Source organism: Mesitornis unicolor, unplaced genomic scaffold, assembly GCF_000695765.1.
Source record: "Mesitornis unicolor isolate BGI_N332 unplaced genomic scaffold, ASM69576v1 scaffold30785, whole genome shotgun sequence".
NCBI lineage: Eukaryota > Metazoa > Chordata > Aves > Mesitornithiformes > Mesitornithidae > Mesitornis > Mesitornis unicolor.
Window position 1 is genome coordinate 8,372 of NW_010188007.1, and position 16,281 is coordinate 24,652.

The 16,281-nt window shown below is 40.2% G+C and overlaps 1 protein-coding gene across 1 annotated transcript in view; it reads left to right on the plus strand.

The window, feature by feature from the left end:
* Positions 1-788: 788 nt before the first annotated feature.
* KIAA1598 (KIAA1598 ortholog) overlaps positions 789-16,281 on the plus strand; it is a 54,191-nt gene continuing 38,698 nt past the window's right edge. The window contains exons 1-4 of the mRNA XM_010185647.1: positions 789-833; positions 7,911-7,971; positions 12,007-12,101; positions 14,241-14,409. Coding sequence (XP_010183949.1) covers positions 12,015-12,101; positions 14,241-14,409 — 256 coding nt within the window. The 5' untranslated portion in view covers positions 789-833; positions 7,911-7,971; positions 12,007-12,014. The remainder of the gene's footprint in view (positions 834-7,910; positions 7,972-12,006; positions 12,102-14,240; positions 14,410-16,281) is intronic.

Genomic DNA, 16,281 nt, shown 5'->3' on the forward strand with positions numbered 1-16,281 from the left:
ATAACATTTCTATGGTCTCGAAGGCCAAACAGCCTGTATGGGGGACACTGAAAAAGCAACAGAATTAGGAAATTGAGGCAAATCTGGTGTGTCCGTAAGGCTGTAAAACAGAAAGTTTAAGAAGGGCACACAAAAAATACACAGTGAACTGGAAGCTTAATTGGTAGCTGATGGATTGTTTCTGCATATTACTTACTGGTTTGAAACCATGGATCTCCAGCATCCTGGAGGTTGATCCCTTCCCTGCTGATCCCTGCAGCTGAGTTCTTGTGTGATCCTGGGGACGTCGTACGATCTTTTCATGTTTTCACTGGGGAGATTAAAGAAAAAAATCTCTCACAGAACTCTTGTTGGAATCAAATGTTAGTACATAAATTAATAAAGGTACACAGCTACTCTGGAGGTACGTATGTATTGCATTAACCATGCTTTCTAGCATTGATCTGTAACCTGAGCCAGTCTGGGTTGAAAATGGTGACTGCAAGCCAGTACATTCACCTTGTAATTTTTGAACTCAATCAATAGGATTGTTTAACTCTCCATTGATCACAAATTGATTGTTTTGGGAGCCACCATCTTTTTCAGATGCTTTCCAATTACTCCAATTCTGAAAGGATACCCAGTTCATCCATAGGCTATTAATGAAGTCTGTGACCCATGTTATTTAAGAAGTCTGTGTAGATCACCAGAAGAGCTTTATAATGAATGAGATTAAGAGCTAATTTCGGTAAAGGTGGTGCTGCAATATTAACTTATTTCCTTTTTTTTTTTCTTATATAGCTATTGGTGAATATGAAGAGCTTAGAGCAGAAAACAAGAAAACGAAAGAAGAGGTTTGTATCTATTGATTATTCCTTTAATACTAAAATAAGAATACCTTATTGTTGTCTATCTGAGTGAGCTTAGCTGATTACTTACAAGTAATAAGTATTACTTATTATTAGTACCTACATATATTAAAGAGCAACGAATGCAACTCCCAGCAGCTATTCTAGCTGTCCCATTTCAGATAAGTTGCTGTAAATATATATATTTAAAAATAAATGCTGCTGTAACCAGTTTGATTACAATCTAAATACTATAATGCAAGTGTTTAGGTATTCCAACCCAAGTGATTCATACATTACTGCAGGCTTCACTTTTTAATGTTCAAAGATACTGGAGTAAGAAATAACACATATGTATATATATATAATAATAATATATTTATAGATTGTTCATGTAATTCTGATGAACTGGCTTTCTAGTGGTAATATTAAGCACATTCAGTAAGGTATCTCTTCCCACCCAGGAATCTTGTTCAGTCAACACAGCTGCTTTCTGTGAGGAGGCCAAGAGGAACAGAGAACCTTGAGAGAGGTTTGATGGCAATGCTGTGTTGCATAAATCCATATCAATGTGCAAAGGGTTTTTAGCGGATACCTGCCAAAAGAAACTGTGGCCAGTAAAAGCCTCTTATCAGTTCTAGATAGTGAGGAATGCAGAGGATTCAGTGCTATGCTGTATTGTAAACAGAAAATGTTTCTTTCTCCAGTATTAGCAAGCTGAAGAAGCAAGAAACACATTAGTTTTCAAATCCCTGTTTGCTGCTGAGGCATGTAGGTTTAATTTAGCTTTTCATTAAGTCATTTCTTAAGGGTCACTTTTAGTCTGGTTATAAATGTTACAATTCAAGGCTCTATTGGGAAGACCTTGTCCTTTACTTTCTCATTACTACTTAGAACTTGAAGCTTATCTTCGTATTATGCTTTAGCAATGATTGCATGCGTTTCCTCTGGGCTCAGCACACTGTGCTTCGCTCCCTCCTACCCACTGACCTCCTTGTCCTTTTTACTGTGCTTATTGCTGCATTCCCGATCTGCTGTCCTACACCAGAGCCTCAAATATCCTGGGAAACCTGTCCTATTTTTACTGTTGGGAAGGCTGTCGCAGTTCATCTCCTAGTGCTCAGAAGAAAAGGAGAATGACACTGAATTAGACCAAGAGTCCATTAAGCCCAGTATCCTGTCTCTGACAGCAACAGACAAGGAGGAACATAAGAGCATAGGGATAGGGAGTAACATCTCCACAGAGTGCTCTTCTAAAGTTCCCAAAGCACTTGCAGCCTGGAGACTTCCAGATTTATAGACTCATAGGCTGAGAGAGTTGGAGTTGTTCAGCTTGGAGAAGAGAAGGTTCCAGGGGGACCTCATAGTGACCTTCCAATACCTGAAAGGGGTCTATAAGAAATCTGGGGAAGAGCTGTTCACTAGGGCAGGTAGCGATAGGATGAGGGGTAATGGTTGTAAACTAGAAAAGGGCAGATTTAGGTTGGATATTAGGAAAAAGTTCTTCAATATGAGGGTGGTAGATCACTGGCACAGGTTGCCCAGAGAGGTGGTGGAGGGCCCATCCCTGGAGATATTCAAGGTCGGGCTTGATGGGGCTCTGAGCACCTTGATTTGGTACCAATGTCCCTGGGGGGTTGGACTGGATGAGCTTTAAAGGTCTCTTCCAACCCAACACATTCTGTGATTCTGTGATCTCAGTGTGTTCTGCCCTCCACGACTCGATTATCTGAATTGGTCCTGTCTACCCCAGGGCTGTGCTGATGGTTGGCTGCCATCACGTGTGAGGATTTCCACACAAGGACTGTCCACTGTGTGAAAAATGGGCTCCCTGGGTTTGCCCTGAACGCAAATCCTGCTACCTTTGATGTTTCTTCAACAAAGCTTTGTTTCGGTTGGGGTGGGGAAGGAGGATGGTGAGGCTTTTCTTGAGCTGCATTTTTATTTGTAAATTATGTTTCTTCAAAGGCAGTTCCAATGAAAAATTTCATTGCCAAATTTGAGATGAAATGAGATTAAATGTTCTGAGGTTGTTTCTTGCATTCTGCTCTTTCTCCCTTGCCCCTCTCTCTCACAAGACTTCTTTCCTGTAACTGCGTATCTCTCGCCACTCCTGTGTGTTCTCTCTGAAGGTTGGTATGATGTTTTCCAGAATACTTGCATAACAACTGAAAATCCTCCAACCCTGAGCACATGGGGATTACATCCCCAGTCAGGCAAATTAGTTAAGCACGTGCTCAGGGTTGGAGGATTTTCAGTTGCTATGCAAGTGTTCTTCATCCAAGAACCTCCATCCTGCAAATTGGTGTGCTTGTGTAAGCAGTCCTGCTTAATTGTTTAAGTGCTTGGACTCAAGTGGTTAAGTGTGAGGCCCTAAGTGCATTTCTTCTACAAAAAAAAAGAATCTACTGATACAGAGTTCATGGTTATGTTTGCTTGCAGTGCCAATACTGGAAGAAACTATTCCTTGTGTTATTGCAGGGCTGGGTAATCCAGAAAACTCATTAGCATCTCTAACTTTGTATCTTAGTTTGTGCTTTGCAGGATCAAAGCTGATATTGGAGGAAGTGTAGCACAGGCTGCCTCTCCCTGGGGGTCTGGGCACTTGTGGGTGACTTCTGTTCAGTTTCTGCCTCTGTCTTTCAGCATGAGTGTAAGCAAATGGTTTCTTCTCTATCAACTGGGGTCATCTAATTCCGTTGATAAAATTTTTTTGTTTCCTTAAAGTTTTGCAGATTATTTATGGAAGGTACCACACAGGCATTAGATTGCAGTCTGTGTGTATGTGCTTTTCACGCAGTCAGTGGGGTATTTCACTGACCCCAGTACACTTGTATGGCTCTGAAAGATGAGCTGTGTCATGGAGAGATGATCCTAGTTCATATTAGAAACGTGGAACTTGGTGTGTAACAGGTAGCTAACTTAAAATAAGATATAATTTTAATTTTTGAATATTTATGCTCTTTGTTCTGTGTTTTTTCTTAAGAATAGAAAAGAAATTGACTTTTATATAGGTTACTTTGTTCAGAGCCCTGCTGCTTAAAAGAATGCTATTAACCACGAAAAGCCAGAAGCAAAAATGTGAGATCTTTGATCCACAGCATCTGTTCCTCATTGCCTTGCAGAACTGCCAATTTGGAGACTTCTGGTGGGGTTTCTGACAAAATTGATGCAGGCATATTTTTCATTAATATTTTTATATACTTTCAAAAAATGGAGCAAAAATGGCATTTGCAGATTACTTCCCTTAAATAATCCTTTGAGTTGAAGTAGCCAACTAAACATGCATACCAGTCCCCAAAAAATGGATAACTCGCATTCAGTTGCACACAAATGTGGATACCTTAATATGCAGTTCTGATGTATTCAGAGTCAGATCATGAATAAATATTTGACTACTTGCTAATCAGACAGAAGTGGCTCTGAACGCTGGTTTTGACAGTGTTTTGTCATGCTGCCAGTAGGGGGAAAAAAAAGGCAAGACAGCTTTCCAAACAGTAGGTGTAATACTGTGTCTCTGATACATCATTCATGGTGTTTGCTCTGGTACAGCACACGTGTAAGCGGATTATATGTTTTGTCACCAAATGGGAACAGAGAAGGGATTCTGCATTGGTGACATGCTCATTCTTTCTGTAAGGAGAGTATAGCAAATGTCGTAGGATACTTCTGAGTGCTGTACCAAACTCATAATTTTAGAACAAGCATTAAATCTGCATAAACTGCACGATCTGTGTAAATGGGAAAGAATGTATCTTGTGTTGCTTAGCAATGGCTTAATTGACTATGTGGCTACTACGTGAACTTCTTGCATCTTAATATCTGGACCGAACAATCTCCTTCTTGTTTTTGCCCTTTGAAGGCCCTATACTGAAGCCAGTAGGAGCTTATGTGCAAAATAGTTGGCAAAAAAAGCAGCCTTTTAGAAGAGAATAGACAAGAAACCCAGGCCTCCCTGGAATTAGCAGCAAGGAGTCATTAGGCTGGTGGGAGCCGGTGTGCACAGAGACCTGCGTGTCCACAGGCTTCTGCTGTGGCATGCATTGACTTCCCAAAATCATGTTGTAGTGTGAGGTTCCCATGATGGCATGGTACTGTCCTGGTGTTGTGGTAGCTCCAGGTACAGGCCCAGTTCATGTGCTGCTCTTCACCTCACTGTATTTGGTTTGAACACTGATCTTGGACGTGTACGTGTTTTGCTTATAAGTAGTCAACGTATCCATTCTCCATGCTAGAAATTAAAGTATTGCTTCGTATCTTGGGTACCTAGAAGGCAAAAATCTGGACTTTGGATTGGCAAAGCTCCTGAACTTGCGCCTGCATCGATGAACAATTGTGAGGAGTTACTCGCAAAATGAATTTTGGAAACTGAACTGTTAATTTATTTCTAAAAATACAGATGCAATTTCTTTTTATTGCTAAGTAATTATCACTGACTCCTGTGCTAGTGGAATGGGAATATTGTCCTTTAGCTCTGTGAACAGTAGATTTTTGTAATAATATGTTATTTGCCTTTAATAGTTAGGATTAGTGATATTCTCACCGATTAAGAATTCTAGTAAGTCTCAAGTTGCTTTTCTTAGAAGTGCAGCTTTTTGAGATGAGCTGATGCTTGCAAATTTCAGTATTTTTAAATTTTCCTGTTTTAAAGGTAAGGTCAATTTATTTTAAGGGGATGGCAGTGTTTTTTATTATGAAACTTAATTACTTTACAGGAATATTTTGTTTACATAACTTTCCAGTTTGAAATAGTGGAAGTAGTTAAAGACAATCTGTCCTTTTTCTGCTACTTAGCTAAATTGGAGATAAACTGTTATTATTGGTAGGACTTGTAACAGCTCTGCTTGCACGGGTCTGATTGCAAGACAAAAGGCTTTCCATTGATCACTTCAGCAAGGGCAACAATCTCCTGCTCTCCTTTTCTTCCTGCTCTTTCATTCTGAAGCACAGAAGCAGCAAAAGTAAAATCTTCAGAAAGCTGCAACCAGGAGCGGGAATTGCTCTGCAGAGACCCAAACCTGCAGACCCTGATTGTGTGTAGTAGCTGTCAGGAGAACAGTCAGCTTCCTGTGGTCCAAATGGAGCTCTCTCTGCAAACAGCACTCAAGGTGAAGTGGAATAGGTCATTTAACTTCCCCTTTCGCTGCCCAGGGAGAGCTGCTAGGCCATACAGCGCGTTGCTGGAGGATTTCAAGAGGAGTTTTTCCTACCGTTGGGATAGGGAGTGTACCGCATCCTCCACATCAGGGTTTCCATCAGTAGGGGAGTGTCTTCTTGACTTCCACAGGCAACAGATCAGATCCCGAAAATGCTAATCTTCCCAGTTTTTAAACAGAGCATTAAAAGCTCTTGTTGGCTTAGTGTGCAGTAGGCTGAAAGCTTCCAGCATGCAGAACAATCCGTGGGTGAGGTATGCCAGTGTGGTGACAGTGTCTCTCTTGTAAAGTACAAAGAGGCAGCAGCTCCCACTGATCCCCCTTTTGCAGCGGAGCTGTGCTCTGCAGGAACAATCAAAATACTTTATTTCTGCGTCTTTTGCTGCCTTTGGTTCCTAGGCTGCACTTCTGCCAGTAAGGTAAGGTGAATTTTTGCTGAGAAAACTGAGAAGGAGGACAGCAATCAGCAAGATTCATGCACAGATTTCCTTTCCCCACCTCTCCTGTGCAAGATTCTCTAAACAGGTTCTTTGACAGGGCCAGAAGAAACGGTGAGTCCTCGTTCGGTGCTGCTTGCTCAGCTTGTCTTGCTCCTTCTGTAGCTCTTCCTTGTTTCACAGACCTTTACCTCGTCACCCCAGTGCCACGAGAAGAGAAATTGCTTGTTGAGTGCAGCTCCTTTTGTTCCCACGGATAAGCCAGCAGCAGCATCCAGAGCCTGTGTGGAGGATGTCCCTGAGGCGACTCCAATGGCATCCTCTCCTTGCCCAAGAACAGATCCTTCTTTGGGCCTCATCCAAGGTCCTCCGCAGCTGATAGAAGAGCTCTCTTGAATTTGGCTGCCTTTGAATTGGGCTCGCCCCCCTTTTTATTACTTAACAGCAGGCGACTTTCCCAGCTAACTCAAAGTGGGTCCTCATGTGGAAAAACTGAAAATCGAGCAAAATAATTTCCGTTTTTTTCCCCCCGGTTCTGTTCCAGTGACTGATATCCTTGTAATTGTAGGTGCTGTAAGGAGCTCAGTCACACAAATCTCTTCCAGAAGTTAACTCATGGTTGTACATTGATTTATTACTGTGAATGTACACAGCAGAATGTGAGGAAGGATGTCTGGTGTGCCGTGAGTGTGAGACGCGTTTTGTGCCAGTCATACTTCCCCCTGGGTCATGTGTTTTTCACAGTGTGGTTAATCACTGACTGTGCCTCTTGTGAAGTTTACTCATTTCTTTGGGTTCTTTCATTTGTGTATAGAAGGGGATTCCTTAGAGAAGTCTATTTAGTGTCTGGTTTATTCTTTCTCTTTGAAGAAACCGTTCCATCATAAGATCAGTGATTGCAGCCCTGTGTAGTATTAGCATTAACCCCAAAATTAATAATACTGGGGTGATGGGAAATCTTTAAAGTATGAAAATGAGCATCCTCCTCTCTTCAAGGCTGAAGGTTTGCTCATGACGTTAAGACACTGAACAGCATGTTCCTGTTTATTAGCTTTGAGATTTTCCTTGCACATGGTAGGTATAGAAATATAGGCCTCTCTTCCAAGTCTATTTGTGTTAAGGAAACTAGACTTAAAGCATATTCTTGACATGCAAAGTATTGCTTTCACTGTCGTATGGAATGTGGATGACTGTTTATATCAGTTTTGGATAATGTGGCTCTTCTAAAATATTCTCAAAGCAGCTCTGAATTGGAACCTAAAATCACATACGACTTGCCAGTTTGGTTAGGAAATACTCTGGGTAATGAATTTTTTATGCATAGTTTCCATTGATCTTATGTGACTGAGAGCAAAAAGAAACGATGCTTTGGTAGGCTTCTGTACCTTACTGTGCCCGCAGTTGATCTTTGTTGATTTTGCGTGTTGTGACTGACTGCTAATTAAATAACTGGGATCAGCATCTCATTTCAATTTTCTCTTCTCCTACAGTGTGACAAAATCAAGCAAGAACGAGATGAGGCTGTCAAAAAACTGGAGGAGTTTCAGAAAAGTAAGTTGATAATGTAAGAGGGAATTTGTTGGTATAGAGAATTACGAACATCACTCCGCGTACTCTAGAGCAGTGCTAAGGATGCTGAGATTCGGGTCCACTTGCTGTTTCTCCTTCAAAGCCTTATTTTAAGGAGTTAAACCATTGTCAGACTAACTGCTGTCACAGCATTTTTATGCTCTGACATAGGCACCCATTCCTAAGGTGCAAATTGGTGGAAAATACAGGGGTACAAACGCGACTCTCTCTCACCTGGATTCTGCAGGTGACTTTTAGAATGATGTATGCTTGGATAGAGTCGCGTTGACCCTATTGCTGAGATTACTGATATTAACAATAATAATAATAACGGTAATTTTTTCATGAAGGAGTAAAATTACTCTAAGCTTAGACACACCAATAAAGGTTTTTAGGATGAACTGCTGTCTCCTGATAATTTTTAGAGCAAGTTCTGTCTTGTCTGGGCTGTGAGAATGCCAATATTCAGTTTTATACTTTTATGGTAATGGTTCTATTGAAACTGGGTGGTGTCTGGAAGCAACAAAGCACATCTAATGGGAGTGGAAGTATCCTGGTGGAATAGCTCCTTGGAAGAGACAATTACAATAGGATTGGGGTCTGTTCTGTCTGGTTTGTGCCAGTATAGTGCACTGCACCACGAAGCATCAGAAATGTGGATGAAGTCAATGCAGGAGAAGGAAATCACATGGGCTGTACTTCGGTGTGACTGTGTTAATAGAGGAATTTGCTCACTTGTATTTTATAATTGTTCATACGGTACAACTATGGAGAATAAAATCAACAGGAATCATCCATTGCCTTAAATGATCTTAGGTAACTGTTCTGTGAGGCAAGAATGTTCTCTAAGAAGCCTTAATTCCTCTGGAAAAAATTGCAGCCTGTTTTGTTTTTGTTATGATACAAGGAATACCAGAGTGTGGCAGAAAATGTCAAGTAGTTAAGACTTAAAATTTGAAGTAATATTTGATGTTGTAAAATTTTATAGGTTTCTTTTATCTTCCTTTCACGTTTTTAAAGGACATACCTTGTAAACATAGGGATAAAATGCCAGGAATATTAGGATTTTAAGGCAATAATAGAGCCCATTATTTAAACGACAATATAAAAGGCAATTATATTGATGAAGAGCTACATCGGCTTTGTGTCTGTGAATAAACTTGGCCTGTACTCAGCTTCTATTTGTTCTCCTGGCATAAACACATATTGTGTGTGATTCCAGTTTAATGGGGCCCCGTTTGTATGCCAAGCAGCTGCATTTTAGGCCCTATTGCGTGATTTCATAGCTCTCTGAAAATTGGTTCTATTGAGCACAAGAGATAGAAGGTGGTGGTGGGGGGGAAAGCTTCAACACACAATCATTTCTTTTCAATTGGAGCCAGCAAGGTTGATGACAACATGACCATTGTGTTATAATGATAAGACCACTAAGGATCTGTACCTCTCATCAAGGCTTTCACACAACAGCAGATACAATTTAATTCACTGCTCTGTCAGCAGTGCTGATACCATTATGCCGTCTGTCTCCACAGTTATAATCACTGTCCTCCGAGAAATGCAGTTGAAATGATCTTGAGCAGTCAAAGAAACTCTCAATTAAGGCTGCCACTTCCAATGTGTCAGATTGTGTCTTATGCACTTGGTACAATTTTCACTTCCAATCCTGTTTATTTACAATGTCTACCAGTAATTACGCTTAACATGTCATTTAGTGAGGGTGCCCCTGCCAAGGAGATTGTTGGGTGCTGCAGTACCATTGAGTGGGAGTTTCTCGCAGTCAATGCCATCAGCGGCTTTTAGTCCCTGATGGGATGCAGTAGTAATGTTGATAATGCAAGTATCGTGCTCATCAAGTCATAATTAGATGCCACTCAAATGTGCCACTTGTAATAACAGTGTTGATTCATGTTTTCTCGGTGACTGCAACTACTAATTAGTTAAGTGGTTTTTGGTTGGCCTGCATTTGCTGCAGATTATTATTACCCCTGAAAAAAACTGTCAAGGTTAGAGATGTTTCAGGCCACTTAGTGCTGCTTTATGAATTTTAATATTGACATAATAAGAACTTTGGACAGACTTAGGAAATAATATATTTTTGTATTTAATTTGGAAAGATTTTTTTTCCCCTGAGTTAATCATAATTGCAGGTTAATTAAGTTTAAATGAACCAAGAGTAATCCCTAGTTCTGCCATGTGAGCCCAGTCCTTGTTTCCTAACTTTAGCTTTGCTTGGGGCCATTAGATTCCTGTCTTTAAAATGGGAGCAGCTCTGCATCTCCACTGCTCCCTTTTCCTGCCCAAAGCATTTCATTGCTCCAAATTCCCCAGCTAGGTAGGATAAAAACAGAAGAGATGTGGACATGTACTACCTGAAGCTTTTCCTCTCTCAAATTAACTATAGCAGCTGGTATGTCATGCTTGGAGCAGATAATTTCTCAAAAGTCAGAAAAAATGGAAATAAAAAGAAAGAGATGTGGTTTCTCTGCTGTTAAAAGGCTTCATGTGAACATAGTTTTGGGACCAAGATTTCCCACTACTCTGCCATGCGCTTTTTCTTGGCTGCTTATATTTTGTAGAACTTGTTTCTTGCATGCAGCTACAGATTTGACAGCAAATTCCAATATATTGCTCGTTTCGGATGTTATTAATGGCAATGTTAGTTTACATTGACTAGGTATCAATAAAGCTGCATAAACAACATTTGTTAATGGCCTAGATTTTCCTATCCTAAAGTCCTGTTTTGTAGTCACTAAGATGACCTGTGGATATAAAAGAGGACTTAAGCATCTCTCTTCAGAATTTAGGTAAAAGTCTTGGAAGAGGGTGAGTGGGACTTTCTTACCCAGTGGTATGAAACCACTAGTTTTTAAAGCTTATCTTCATGAAAATGATAAGAGATCCTAGAAAGAGTCCTCCATATTTACACTATATTCTTCCAGCCTTGTTCCTGCTCCAAGTATTGGTCAGCTGCAAATGGTCCTTTCTGCACACTGAAATCTTGACTCTGGGCTGAGAAGGAATCTGCACCGTGAAATGAGTTGCAGAATTGGGCTCCAGGCTGCTGCTTGACATGAACGAGGGTGCCAGGAGCCAAGAAGGAGTTGCATCAATGAGCAAGGTGCTAGCCTGAGAGATGGGAAACTTGTGGGGTTTCCTGCTTTGCTCTAGATTCCCTTGTGCAACTGGAAGCTTGTCACTTAGAAGATGACTTTCAACACTAAGTACTGCTGAAAGCTGAGAGGAATTGCAAGCCAAAATGCATCTGTACTTTTAAATGTCCTCTAACTCGCATTGGTATCCATAACTTTTGGTTCCATAACTTTTTGGTCAGTCTAGGAATGTTGCATATCTTAAATACAGTGATATGTGCCCACTGCGATAATAGGGATCCTGTAAGTGTGAAGGACAGATGTGTCTCGTGCTCTTCCAGCTGTGACATCAAATGCAGCAGCCCAGTCATGTACATCAGATCCCATCAGGGAGCTCACTCTCGGCCAGGGTCTCTCATGTACAGTGTGTTTAGCAAGTGTGATGATACTTAAAATACCATATAAACCTGAAGACCAGAAGGTGAAAATAATCTTTGTAAGACACCTGAGTTAATCTTGCCTTTTAAAAATATTGAAGTTCTTCTGAAAATGGCATCCTTACCAAATTTTTAACAGGATTATGATGGCAATCTGAAGGGATTGGTCTGATTCCTGAAGTGTTAATGAAATAAAGATGATGAACGGTGATGGTCAGGGAGGCTCCTCCTGGCCTTCCACTTCCATAAGTTTATGCACAGTTTCCCCTCTAATGCTGCAGACGTGGCTTGAGAGAGTTGCTTAAAGCAATGAACCAGGTATTCAATGTTCAAAACAGTTCCTATCCGTGGAGGTTACCCAAGTACGTACTTCCCTGTATTTGAAAAGCTTGCATAGGAATTTAACAGAAAAAGATGTAATATTTCTGATCATGGGATGCATGTGTCAAATGCATGGAAAAGACTGACTAATTTTTAAACACTTCCCCTAGTTTCTCACATGGTTATTGAGGAAGTAAACTGTATTCAGAACCATCTTGAAATTGAGAAGACGTGCCGTGAAAGTGCTGAGGCGTTGGCTTCTAAGGTGAGAAGAATTATGGTGATTTTGTTTCATCCAACTTCTTCTTTTATTTGTATTTTTTTAACTTGAGATTGTATGCAGGTCCCATATGTGTTTTTGTATAATCTTGTGGATCTGTGACAGTGTTTTGAAGTGGCAAAAACAATAAGCCATACATGAGATGCAGAATACAATTCCTTCCTTTAAAGAGAAAAAAAGACCCATTTTAGTTTAGTTTCTATTTTGCAGCAGTAAGTCATGGACCAGCATCCCGATATCTAGTTTTTATATGCATTTAGGTTAAATGGAAAACAAGTTTTAGAACTGTCTCTGTGTGAGAGATAAAACAATAATGAGCATTTCAGTGTCTAAATCAAATGGAAGAAGTCAACCACTGCATTACATTTCAGGTGATTGTTTATGAAAGCAAAGCGAGGGCAGGGGAAAGGTGACCTCTGCTGCTCTGTTGATTGCGTCTAGTCTGATGAATTTAGCAAGTGTGTAATTTTCTATATTCCATCTCATCAGAAGTGCATTATTATTAAAGAATGTTTTTATCTCTCTGTTATATATTTTTGGTTGTGTAAAATGCATCTGAGCCACTTCATCAGAAAATGGATTACAGCAATTTTGAACCAAATTTCATTAGCAATGCTGGCTGCTTTTTTTTTCCCATTTTTTTTTCCCTCCCCATCCCCTGCCCAGAGTACATCCTTAGATATGGTAAAAATCACACCAGCAAGAAATCACTTTAATTTAGATGCATTAGCAATGTACTTTCTGGAGGTATTTACTTAATTGTTTGCATAATGACACTATATTAGAATTCATAAGATAGACAATCAGCTTATAAGTAAGAAAATGAACGTATTTATGCAACTTTTCTTCTCTGCACTTTTCTTGCAATGCACGTACAGGAGCAGTTCCAAGACTTCCTTTACCCCATGGGGCTGCTTTGCTAAAGCTGATTTGTTTGTTGCTGTGAGATTCCTTACACCACCCTTCCCACTTACTTAGTTTTACTCTTTGGGAATGAGATGAAAAAGTTCTTGAGTAAATCTCCCATAGCTGGGGGGCTGAGTAAAGAGAGACTGAAAGGTAATTGCTTAAGTAAAACTTCAGGGTCAACCTAATGTTCTATTTTAGGGTAAATATTGGACTTCTAAAGTACATGTTGACTTCAATGTGTTGTATGTCATTAATAGAAAATTGAGCTTTATCCTTAGACCTGAATGCAGGCAATGGTGGTGGATGGGCAGTCACCCCAGTATAAGCCTGAACACCCCTGAGACTGTGCTGAGCTTGCTGAGAGCTGATTGCTTGGGGTGTCCAGATGCATAACAGTGAAAGAAGTGGTGAGAGTCAAACAGTTACAGCGATATCTGTTGTTTAGTTTTTCCTTGATCAGGATGCAGTTACCTTACAGAACCTCTTCTGTATCACCCACCAACCAGGCATGTGTTTAAGCATCCAGCCCAGAGTGATTTCTGACTTGTGGTTTGATCCATGAAGAATTGGTTAATGATATGGCTTTCATCTTATGTATATTGACTGTACAGTAATAATTGCTGAGAATTGAAAATAATTCAGGAGAACTTTGAGGTAATTCTGCCGTGACAGGGTGCATAGTAGTTCTGATGTTTGTGCTTTATAAGCAAAATAAGGACATAGGAAGAGGTTAGAGTTTTTATTTGACCAATTGATACAGCTGGCAAAACCAAATGGGCTTTTAGGAACACAAGCCCTTCTTCAAGTCACAGTTAGAGCTCCTGTTGATGCTGGTACATGCTTAACGGTAAGGAGCTGAAGCAGCTATCACAAAGAATGTGTAGCATTAACTAAGTTTGATAGTTGATTTGATTTGATTTGAACCTACACAGGGTATTTGTTAGTCAGAAGTACCAGGGAGGAAAGCAGCACATGGAAGAAGCATCATGTTGAATTCAGGCCTCTTCAGAGGACAAAGAGGACAAGCTTCCCATCTTCAGACCATTTTAATGTTGAATGGAGCATTTAATCTAATGTTACTTTGTCTTCTTTGCTTGATAGATCTTTTAATGATAAGGGAGAGAAAAAACAATACTGTTATCTTTTTTTTTTCTTGTATGGCAGCTTAAAGACAGCCTAACTAGCTTCTTACTGTTTGTGCTTCTCAACTTTCAGCTGAACAAAGAAAATAAGACCTTGAAAAGAATTAGTATGCTTTATATGGCAAAACTGGGCCCAGAAATTATCACTGAAGAGATTAACATTGATGAGGACGAATCATCCACAGATACAGAAGCCAACTCTGGATCATGCAATTCTGTGCATTGTCAGCAGCAAATCAAAGGTGAGCATTGGTGCTGAGCCTACACCGCCATACAAGGCAGAAGTTATCTAAAAGGTGGCAGTATTGGTTTGGACCAGAGATCTCTGGCTCCAAGTCATGTTTCTGAGAGTGGTCATCAAAGGATTTCTGGGAAAGACTGTAAGAACATGGTAGGATTGTAGTGATACTGTGTGATGTAGATGGTGGATATACAGCTTGCAAAGGGAGTTACAATGCAATAGGAAAAGGAGATCTACACAGCTAAGAGAGTTCAATTATTGAGTTGGTAAAAGAAATATTTCCTCAGATCTTTAACAAAGTAAAAGTTAAACAGAAGGACAAGGTCACCTTGGTATTGCTTCAACTGCAGTGCTGCTATTTCAAAGCTTGTAAGAGAGGATTCTCCTTTTCTGTTTGAGTTCTGTACCTTTGTATGCACAAACTTCAATGGTACTCCAGAGCTATTACCAAACAAGCAGCTTAAAAAGGGACTGTTGTACTGGATAAAACAGCAAAGCTTGGGAACACGAAAACACATCAATAAGAGAAATCTGTGCTTTATTGAGAAATTTCTGGTTCTTTTTTGAAAGGCAATTCATATTTCTGTAATCCAAAATCTGCCTGTCTTTCTTGCCTAACTCTGTGATGAAGTTATTGTGATTCTGTATGTTGTTACATTATAGTAGCCAAAAAAGGGAATGCCCACATTCTGCATTTGGTGACAGAAAAATTAAGTGGTTCACTTTTTGAAAAGAGCTTTCACTTTTTTCTGATAGTAAGCTACAATAGCAAATGATGTCCAAGTACAGCTTTCCTGAACTGTCAGCCTGACCTTGTTAATAGTTTCCTGTCTGAATGCAGCAGCCTCAGTGAGGTGGTACAAAGTATCACTGAGAAAAAAGAATGAGTGTTGTAAAAATGCTTTAGAATTCCACCCAAGAAGTCAGATGTCATAATACCATTCTATAGTAGGCCGTTTTCCATCCTGTAGGTGTAGGAAAAGAGGCAGAGAATGGTGTGATCCACAACATAGAACCCATCTGAATTGGAAGTAAGACTCTGGAGTTCCTCCTGTCTTTTACTGGAGAAAGATGTCAAGGATACATTTAAAGAGAGCAAAGCCTCTGGCTGCAGATCAGAGAACGTGATTAGGAGGGTAGCAGGGTCAAATGAGAGAAGTATTTCAAGAAGAGCTCTGGTGTATATGCTTTCTGTCTGGAGGATTTAGAACTGGCTTCTGCTCCACGTTAATGACCTTACGTTCACAAGTGCTGAGGATTTTTAAAAGCATTGGCATCCCGTTTGCTATAGGAGAAGATTTTCCATCCCTGTGCCTGGAGAGAAGTGTGTATGCGTGTGTGTGTGTGGTAGCAGGGTGATCTGACCTGTACCAAAAGGCAGTGTTAGGGCTGTGTCCCTAACCTACGCCAAGCTGCATGGTGTTTGTCTTCAAGGGGGAACCTGAAGTTGTATTTTGGATTACCTGCTCGGTGAAAGACCATATGCAATGAAAGATGTGTTTTCAAAACTCCCCTTAATGCTTTGGTGTTGCCCAAGGTGAGATCTGCTCTTCTGTGCATGTTTATGATTCCAAGCAGTTGTGTTTTGCATTGGGAACCTTGGAAGCCTTTTACCCTTCTTACCATTCAGCAGAATACTGAATGTTTCTTGGAATGATTCCTTCCCTCCTACCACTTTTCTGTAAGGATATTCAAATAACATAGTACAGTCTGAGGCTCTTTGAGTAAAACCTCATTTATTAAAGGGATAAAGTTTTGTCCCTCAGATACCTTCCTCTATCTTTTGCTATCTCATACACTGGGAAAGGTGACAGTGAAGCTGTAGTTCCTAATAGAGGTGTAAAGTGGTCTTAGAGCATTACCTGAAATTCAC